The 10,063-nt window shown below is 51.7% G+C and overlaps 1 protein-coding gene and 1 long non-coding RNA gene across 2 annotated transcripts; one reads left to right on the top strand and one right to left on the bottom strand.

Annotated features, from left to right (window-relative positions):
- Positions 1 to 1,596: 1,596 nt before the first annotated feature.
- Positions 1,597 to 2,547, top strand: LOC147645718 (olfactory receptor 14J1-like). The gene has a single exon (XM_086874277.1). The coding sequence runs from the start codon at positions 1,615 to 1,617 to the stop codon at positions 2,545 to 2,547; it is 933 nt and encodes a 310-aa protein (XP_086730403.1). The 5' UTR covers positions 1,597 to 1,614.
- Positions 2,548 to 4,042: 1,495 nt separating this feature from the next.
- Positions 4,043 to 7,449, bottom strand: LOC111943345 (uncharacterized). The gene is made up of 3 exons (XR_015282198.1): positions 7,347 to 7,449; positions 6,815 to 6,893; positions 4,043 to 6,628 (listed from the first exon to the last, which is right to left on the bottom strand). It is a non-coding gene; the product is annotated as an uncharacterized LOC111943345 (long non-coding RNA).
- Between the last annotated feature and the right edge of the window lie 2,614 nt (positions 7,450 to 10,063).

The following is a 10,063-nucleotide window of genomic DNA, read 5'->3' as shown; positions in this document are numbered from 1 at the left end:
CTGATTTAGCTCTAGTACATTTCCTAACCTTTCTCTTAGATTTTAGAACAATAAAGTGACTTTCTAAATAGATTTCTGAAATACTATATAGTCTTATCATCAGAAAGAGGAGCTACAAGAAGAACATTTTGCTTTTTAACTGGAATGTGAGCAGTCATAACAAAAAGTGGGGCAAAGAAACCCTTGGACCAACTCCAATGGGTTGACTCAGGGGCGTGTAACTGGGGCAATGAATCTCCTATTGAATGTTTCTGTTAAATATCCTAATTAATCAACCTTCATAAATTGTTGAAATAAGTGGCTGGGTATGCCACATCCCCACTGGGACACCTGGAAGCTTCCAAAAAAACTGATTTTTACTTTACTGTTCTAACACTGTTAAAAGTTTGTGGGTTTTTTCTCTTTTGATTATAGACAACAGGGTGATGAGAGAAGCAGAAGAGGAATTGTAATCCCAGAATCACAGAACATTCTGAGTTGAAAGGGACACACCAGGATCAGCAAAGTAATGTTGGAACATTTACAGAGATGCCAGAATTGTAACTTTGGGTGCTCAGTCTCTCTGCTGGGAGCCTCCTAAATGGCCTAAATGCACTGCTCTGATATTGTCATTGTTACCTGGGGCTCTCAGGGAGGCTCTGGCATCTGCAGCAGCTGAGTCAGGCCCTGCCCTTGGGATTGCTGCCAGGCAGGTGTGTCCATGGGAATGGGGTGTCCCAGCTTCCCTGTGACCTGTGGGGCTGTGGGCAAAGCAGTCCATGGGAAAGGGGAATGAGCTGAGCTGCCTCCCTGAGATCCCATCATGGGCACACCTGGGCATCTCCTTGCTGTGTCCTTCCAAGCTCTGAGCTGCCCTCCTGGCTGCAAATCTGTGCCAGAGCCTCTTGGACTTCCCTGAATGTCCCACGGGGAAGGGCAGAGATGTCACAGCTGAGGAAATGCTGTTGGCTTTGCCAAGGGAGCCGTGAGTGTCCTTGGCAGAGGGGGGTGCTGAGACCTTGCCCAGAGACCTTTAGAGAGGGTGAGACATTCAGGGATCCCTCTGCCCTGGGCAGGGTCTGGTTTATGCCAGGGTGACACAGGAGTGTGACTGTGCTCTGATTCCAGCCAAAGGTGCAAACCCAGGGCAGTTGGGAACAAGCCCATCCAGCCCCTCACCTTCCCTAAGCCACAGGGAATCCTTTGCCTCTCACATCTCTCAGTGGCAAGCTCTGAGTGCAGCAGAAATGCTGGGGATTTCTGACCTCAGAGAACCAGGAATGATGTGTGGGCAGGAGAACAATTCCTAAAACCATCTCCTGCCATACTTTAGAACTGTGTGTGCAGGTGGTACCAAGCCCTTCAGCTTTAGGAGTGATTCCCCTGACAAATCCTGAATTTCCAGCCTTGTCCCTCTGCCACATGGCCACAAACCCAGGGCAGCAGGGCAGGGATGGCTCCTGGAGAGCCCCCAGGCGCAGGCCTGGCTGCTCCTGGCATACTCAGCACAGCTGGAGCTCAGGCAGGGACCTGGGTGAAGGTTTTCCCAGAGCAGGAACAAAGGAGAGTCCCAGCCTCTCCTGACTTGTCACTGTTCTTTTTCCATGAACAGGTCCCCATGTGCAGCCACAGCAAATGTCCAACAGCAGCTCCATCAGCCACTTCCTGCTGCTGGCACTGGCAGACACGCGGCAGCTGCAGCTCCTGCACTTCTGCCTCTTCCTGGGCATCTCCCTGGCTGCCCTCCTGGGCAACGGCCTCATCATCAGCGCCGTAGCCTGCAGCCACCACCTGCACAGCCCCATGTTCTTCTTCCTGCTCAACTTGGCTCTCACTGACCTGGGCTCCATCTGCACCACTGTGCCCAAAGCCATGCACAATTCCCTCTGGGACACCAGAGAAATCTCCTACACAGGATGTGCTGCACAGCTTTTTATCTTTCTGTTCTTCATCTCAGCAGAGTTTTATCTCCTGACCATCATGTGCTACGACCGCTACGTGTCCATCTGCAAACCCCTGCACTACGAGACCCTCCTGGGCGGCAGAGCTTGTGCCCACATGGCAGCAGCTGCCTGGGCCACTGCCTTTCTCAGTGCTCTCATGCACACAGCCAGTACATTTTCCCTCCCCCTGTGCCATGGCAATTCCCTAGACCAGTTCTTCTGTGAAATTCCACAGATCTTAAAGCTCTCCTGCTCAAATTTCTATACTAGAGAACTTGGGCTCATTGCAGTCAGTGTCTGTTTAGCACTTGGCTGTTTTGTCTTCATTGTTTTCTCCTATGTGCAGATCTTCAGGGCTGTGCTGAGGATCCCCTCTGAGCAGGGACGGCACAAAGCCTTTTCCACCTGCCTCCCTCACCTGGCCGTGCTCTCCCTGTTTGTCAGCACTGGCACATTTGCCAACCTGAAGCCTCCCTCCATCTCCTCCCCATCCCTGGATCTGGCACTGTCAGTTCTGTACTCAGTGGTGCCTCCAGCCCTGAACCCCCTCATCTACAGCCTGAGGAACCAGGAGCTCAAGGCTGCAGTGTGGACACTGATGACTGGACAATTTCAGAAACATTAAACTGCTGGCCAGTTTCTGCAAATCACTTGTAATAAAAGTCATCTTTGATAGTTCTTGTTTTCGTTTTGGAGATTCTTTTTCTTTGTTTTACGTTTAAATCTTGTCCACAAATAAATGTCATTGTTTGTGCCATTTCTCATTTTGTTTCTCTCCACCTTCCCTGTGGCCACAGACTGTGTCAATGAGGGGCTGAGCTCTTGGTGGCTTTAAATGAACTAAAGGGTCTCCCAGCAAAGTTTTCTCCAGAGATCTGCCTTTTGTTCCCTTCTCTGGAGCTGCAGCAGCAATGTCTGTGTGTAGAGCTGGGGACAAGTCAGGGGTGGCACTGAAGCTCTGCTCCTGCTGGCCACACCATTCCTGATCCAGGCCAGGGGCCTCCTTGGCCACCTGGGCACACTGCTGGCTCATGTCCAGCCTGCTGTCCATCAGTGCCCCAGCTCCCTTTCTGCCTGGCTGCTGTCCAGCCACTCTGTCCCCAGCCTGGAGCACTGCAGGGGTCATTGGGGCCAAAGTGCAGGACCCGGCACTTGGACTTGTTAAACCTCACCTTGTTGGGTTTGGCCCCTGGATCCAGCCTGTCCAGGTCCCTGTGCAGAGCCCTCCTACCCTGCAGCACATCAACACTCCCAGCACACCAACTTGGTGTCACCACGGTTCTATGGGGCCCTGGAGTGTCCCAATGGTCTCCATGATTCCATGAGGCCTCCCAGGGTCACAATGTCCCTTTGGTTCCATGGGACCCCTTGGTGTCACAAAGTCCCATGGATCCTTGGGCCCCGCAGTGTCACAATGGCGCCTTGGTCCCCCAAGGCCCCACAGTGTCACAGTAGATCCTTGGTTCCATGAGGTCTCACAGTGCAGCAATGCTCTCCTTGGTTCCACACTGTCACCACTGGGCCTCTTGGGCACCATGGTGTCAAACATGTTTCCTTCATTCCATGAGTCCCTGAGGTGCAACACTGGCCCCTTGGTTCCATGGGGCCCTGCAGTGTCCCAGTGGCATGGGCCTCATGACACGAGGTCCTGCTCTGTTGCAATGCTCTGCATGGTTCCACAAGGCCCTGCAGTGTCACAGGGGCCTCTTGATTCCATGAGCCCAAGAAAGAGGTGGCCTCTGGAATAGTAAAATTGATCAACAACCTCCAAGTGGCTGAGGATCCCTCACCATTACAACAGAAATGAACAGGATTGGACACAGATTCCTGGCTGCCCCAGCTTTGGGATGGTCCCTGGACCTGGAGCAGGAGCAGCTCTTGAGGGCCCCAAGGCCAGGGCTGTTGTGCTGGCCTGGGCAGGTGGGATGGCAGGAGGGGCTGCAGAGCTCTCAGCGCCTCAGGGAGAGGGGAGCAGGGCACCCAGGGAGCCTCCTTTTCCCTTGGCCAAGCACCTTCCCCCATGGCTGAGGTGTTGCCTTCGGTGGCGTGGTGACCTGGTTCAGGAACGGCACCGTGACCAACCCCAGGTCGCTCGGTCCATGTGCTCGCAGACTCCAATGTGGTGGATGGCAAATGGCATTTATTGGTAAAAGATACATCATTCTATAGTATGTGTCCATTACATCACTTCCGTCTGCTTACATCATAAACTAAACTCTGCTGGCTATCAGGAGAGGGGCCCTATCTTCCCGTACAGCGTGATATCTTCCGACTGCCAGACCGTAACTAACTACATTTCCCCCCTCCCTATGCACAATTACCTTGGCTAAGACATAACAGTCTTAACGTTCTTAACATCTTAATAATCTTAACATCATAACAATCTTAACCAGATAACAATCTTAACATACTAAAAGCATCCTATTTTTATTCTATTCTTTATAACAATTACAAACTCATATTAAAAGCATAAGGTATGTTAAGCAAGAGATAACCGGGGTGTAACTGGGAATAGCTAAAGGGAATTTCAAACAAGAACATTTTTAAAGCAATTGCTGGCATTCTATCAACATGATGCTAACTTTCTCTAGGCGACTTTTAACAAATGACACAAGCTTATTCAATATACAGGGTCCAAAAATCAATGCTACCACAATCATTATGACCGGTCCTGCTAAGGTAGATATGAGTGGCCAGCCACAGTGAATGGTCAAACCATGATGTAAACCGATTCTGCTGTGCTTCCCGTTCTCTTTTCTGCTTTTCTAATCCTTCTCGTAATTTGGCCGTGGTGTCCCTCACTATTCCTGTGTGATCTGCATATACACAACATTCTTCCCTCAGTGCAATGCATGTCACAATCCGCAAGGTGGGATTCGTGATGTGGTTCTTTTAGCCGGTCTTAGAGTACAAAAGATTATCAGCAAACCAAGGACTTAAACAGCAAAACACACTTTATTGAGTGCTCATCAGCACTAATATGCAATAGAGGGAAAAGAGGAGAAAGCAAAGCCTAAGGAAAAGAGAGTAAGGGGATTATAGCTACCAACGTCAAAGTCCACTCAGCCGTCCAACGATGCAGTCTTCTGTCCATTGGGGAGATCTCAAAGGAAGGTCAGTTTGGGGTGTGATTTTATAGTCTTTTGCAAAGCGAGGGGCGCAGGGCCAAAACCAGAGGAGACTGATTATTGTTGTGTAAAAACACTCGCTTGCGGTGAGACTTCTCCAGGGTCAAGCTGCTCAAGTATAAGCAATTTATTATAAGGGTAAAAAGAGGGGAGACCCGTGTCCGCCACCAGCCTCGGCGTCCATGTGGTCAGGAGGAGGAGGGAGAGAGCGGGCAGAGCAGGGGAGGTTGGAAAAGGGGAGGGAGGGAGTAAGAGAGCAACAGAGGGAAAGGGGAGGGAGGGAGTAAGAGCAACAGAGGGAAAGAGGGAAAAACCAGAGGGAGAGAGCAGGAAAGACTAGTGAGAGGGGTAGGAGCAGGGAGAGGGGGCTGAGAGTTAAGAGTGGGGGAGAGGGGTAAAGGGGTAAGAGGTGAGGGAGAGGGGTTCAGAGGTAGGAGAGAATAGTTAAGAGAGCAAAGTTCTTGTTACAATCCAATATATCTTTTTCTATAATGAATATTCTAATTCCCAGTAACCAATCACTATGAGACACACCCAGTAAAGAATTTACATACAGCCTATGAGCTTCCCTATATTAACATACAGTGTTGCATTTTAAATTCTACAAAGCTTTACAAGTTCTTTCCTTGCTTCTTGACCTTTGGACTTTCTATCAGCAGAAGGACATTGTTTTATCAACAGGGATTCTTCTCTAGCTGGCTAGGCTATTGTTCTTTGGTTAACCAGTACTCAGTATCCTATGACTCAAAGCAGACTTTCCTTGCTACTTCGATTCTAGCCTTCATATTTTAGAATCTTCTGCCAAACAATCACATTCATAAGGGTTCCCTGTTTCACCCTCCCCAACAACTGATGATCATTGTGATGAATTCCATTGCGCAGGGGGCAGGTGTAGGGTACGGAGCGATCCATGTCTTGCAAGCCTCTGCTCACCAGCAGGAACGAGAGCCGTGAGTCATGGAGATCCCGTTGTGCAGGTTACCATGCACAAGCCTCTGCTCACCAGCAGGAACGAGAGCAGTGTACTGTGCAACCACCTGCAAACAATCACTTAGCAAACATCCACCTCAGCTAGGCCCAAACCCCCAAAGCAAGTCCCTTGTGATATTCAGGGTCTCAGTCTCTGTCCTTGAGACAGTTGTGAGACAGATGAGGGACTCTTCGGACCATCTCTTACGTGGGTGACAAGGTGGGAGTTGCAGCTGAAGCCTTTCCTACATTCCCAACACTCACAGGCCCATTCCCCACTGTGGATCATCTGGTGGCAGATCAGGCTGTTGCTCTGGCTGAAGCTCTTCCCACACTCCAAGCACTTGTAGGGCTTCTCCCCATCCTGAAGCTGCTCATGGACCACCAGCTCAGAGCCCCAGCTGCATCTCCGGCCGCCTTCCCAACACAGGGTGGGTCTTTCCTCTTCAGAGTACCCTGGACTGGGTTTGGAGCCCCTCTTCCTGTGGGATCTCCAGGGTTTTTCTACCCCATTAGATACTTGTGCCCTGGAGCTGCTCAAAATGGCCGCTTCCATGAGGTTCTGCCGTGGGGATTTGTCCTCCCTGGTCTCCATCCTCAGCTCCTTGTCTGGGGGAGGAAGGACAAGGAGAGGATGGGATTTGCCTCCGTGCCAGAGGGAAGGGGAAGGAGATCCCCCCAGTGCGTCCCTGGCAGGACGGCGTTGGCAGCGGGGTTGTCCTGCAGCCGGGGGCCAGGCTGGGCTGGGAGATGGAGCAGGAGTGAGGGGGAAAGGGGCACTGACTTCCTCCTCACCTGCCTGGCTGTCCCAGGGCATCTTCCTCTTCCTCACAGCCTCCTCCTCCATCCAGTTAAGGTTTGGGAATGGGAAATCCTGGTTTGGGGAAAAATACAATTCATGAGCACATTGGATTAGGGGGTTCCTCCTGCCCAAGTCCATCTCTAGAAATCACAAGTTATCCATAAAAACTTCCAAAACATCAAGGTTCAGCCCTAAAAATGCCTCTCAGGAGTTCTCCATCTCTGGTATCTCCCCTTTGGTGTTCAGGGGTTCCCTCCTGTCCCAGCTGCTGGGAGTCATGCTTGTACTGGGGGGTCCTCCGTCTACTCGATCCCATCCCTCCTCAGGCTGCTGGGAGTGCCAGGAATCCAAAAAGTTCCCCCCATTTCCATCTCCCCACTTAGGGATGCTGGGACCCCCCAGCATCCCCCCAAGGGGCATTTTCCGCTCAGCTTTGCAGTCCTTAAGTCACAAATATCCCCTCCCCAAAAACCCAACCCAGGAACCTCCCACAATATCTGGGCTGAGTTCCCCCTCCCCAGTCACCTGTGGGATGGGGGGTGATGATCCCACTAGTGGGGGACTGTGAATTCCGGGAGTTCTTGACCTCTTGGTTCCTTCTCCTTTCCCTGATCCTCTTTTGTCCCTCCTCTTCCTGTTGAAGTTCATTTAAACAATTATGGTCTGTCTCAGGGGAAGAACTCACCCTTGGTGTTGTATAAGGTCAGTCCCTACCTAACCTCCCTTTTCTTTTCCCTATCCCATTGGCTGTAACCCCCCTGTACCCCCTCACCACCCCTCCCCCAAGTTTAAGAGATAGCACCCAAGGAATCTCAGCCTCTTCCTTGCCCTGGGTGATCCACATGAATAAACCCAGGAACACGTCTCGTAAGTCTGAGCCTTCTTTACCTAAAATATTTTAGGTCCCTGTTGTATATATTTTGAGACCCCTTCCCGCCCGTGTTCTGTGAAGGGCGGACACATCCCCATGGGCGACAAGAATGAAGGGGTTCGTGGAGTATTTACAACATCTTCCTCCCTCTCCTCCCCTTCCATCCCTTTTCTTTCTCCTCCCTAACATCAGCTCCTTCTCCTGCTTCCATTCTTTCTCATTTTCTTTCTTCATCCCTCCTCTTCCATCCCTCCTCCGCCTCCTCCCCCAGGAGCAGTGACACCCTCGGTGCCCCGTTCCCAAACCCCTCACAGCCCACGGCAGGAGCGGGGATGGAGCCGGGACAGGTCGGGATGGGCAGCGCGGGGCTCTCCGCTGCTCCCACCCGCTGGGGACGGGGGGAACCCGGCCCGGGGAAAAGGAGAGGGAAACTGGGAAAACTGGGGGCTGCAGATCCAACCTGGGGCTGGCTGGGGACCCTGGCTGGGGACTGCCAGCCCTTGGGGCTCCTCTGGGGAGATGTGGGAGGGGGGAACACAGAGAGGGCTGGGGGATTCCAGGAGTGGCAGCACTGGCAGGGACTGGTTTGTACTGGGATCATCCTGGCCGTGGCTGAGATTGCACTGGCTGTGTACTGACATCATACTGGGATCATACCGGGAGCAGCTGGGCCCATGCCAGGAGAGACTGCAATCACACTGAGGGAAACTGGGATCATACTGGCAGTGAGTAGGAAACTGCAGGAAGCAATTGAAACCAGGTTGGGGGCAAATGGGATATAATGGCAGTGACTGGGATCATGCTGAGGCTGACTGGGAGCACCTGTGAGCAACTGGGGTCATGCCAGGAGCAACAGGCAGGAACTGGGAGTGACTGGGTGCATGCTGGGGGTAACTGGAAGCAACAGGACTTATACTGGGATGAACTGGAATCATGCAGGAGGTGACTGAGATCATACTGGCAGGGAGTCCAGCTACGCTGAGGCTGACTGGGAGTGGTTGAGAGCTGGAAGGAACTGGGATGGACTGCCCTGTGCTCCCCAGAACACCAGTATCACCCCCATATGTCCCATAAGTCTCCCCCAAACTCTTCAGGATCCCCGAGTGCCCCCTCAGTGACTGTTTGGGACCCCCCAAAGCGTCCCTGGATCCCTGAATGCTCCTGACTCCACAGACGCCTCTTCCAGCCACTGCTGGGAATTCATCTCCCATCATCCCAGAACACAGTTCCACGCCAAAACCTCCTGCCGTGCCCCACGCCCTAAAGAGCCCGGTTAGAGCTCCCCAGGTTCCCCCAAGTGCTCCCGAGCCGTATACATTCGCCCCGAGGACCTGCAGCCACAGCTCGGATGCAAAAATGTTTCCCAAGTGCCTTCCCGCACCGCCAAACCCGCCTTCCGAGCCACTTCCGGGACTACAGCTCCCATCATGCTCCGCGGCGCCCATAGAGCGCTATTCCAGCCGGGACTTCATCTCCCGTCATGCCCCACGCCTCATCGGAACCCATTGGAGCTGTGCTTACAAATCCCGTCATGCTCCGCGGGCCCATTAAACCCTATTATACCGGCGCCTACAACTCCCATCATCCCCCGCGGCCCATAGATTCCCTGTTATAGCCCCCCAAGTGTCCATCCGGACCCCGAAGGGCCCCCAGATTCCCCTCCCTGACCTCCAAGTGCCCCCCTAGACCCTCAAATGCTCCCCCAGACCCCGAATTGTCCCACAGAATCCCTAAGTGCCCCTCCAAGTGCCCACCCGGCTCCCCCAAGTGTCCTCCAGACACCCAAGTTCTCTCTAAATTCCCTTCCCAGACCCAAAACTGCCTCAAATGTTACCCGGAAAAGTCTCCGTGGACCACAAAGAGGCCCCTTTTGTGTTCCCTGATTTTCCTCCCTGTTTTCTCAGACAGTTCTCCCCTGTCTGAGAAAATGATAAAAAAGATGATTAACGAACTAAAAATAGGCATAATTTGCATAAAGAGGGAGAAATAGTGGTCAGTTAATTAATGAAGGGAATTGTGGTACTTAAAACCAAAGACCAGTAATGTTTTTAGTTGCTAAAAATGTATCAATTATTTTATATAAATATTAAAATTAGTTTATAAAAAGATAGACTAATATTATTATAAAAATTAAAATTTTATTTTTATTTATCTATTAGATTTTAATTATAAAGAAAAATTGATAAATGTTTTCGATGTTTTGGGATGTCAGTCCCAGGTGGGTGATGTCAGACATGCTGAGGCTCGGGGTGAGGAGCAGGTTGTCCAAACAGGGGCAGCCCACAAGGGGCTCATTCTTCTCCATGACCAGACCACCTCAGGAGACATTCAGCATCAAGATCACTTGGGGAATGCTTCTGTCACCTCTTCT

The sequence above is a fragment of the Cyanistes caeruleus genome, unplaced genomic scaffold (assembly GCF_971803275.1).
Source record: "Cyanistes caeruleus unplaced genomic scaffold, bCyaCae1.hap1.1 HAP1_SCAFFOLD_183, whole genome shotgun sequence".
NCBI lineage: Eukaryota > Metazoa > Chordata > Aves > Passeriformes > Paridae > Cyanistes > Cyanistes caeruleus.
The sequence above is the reverse complement of the archived record's forward strand: the minus strand, read 5'-3'. Positions and strand labels throughout refer to the sequence as shown.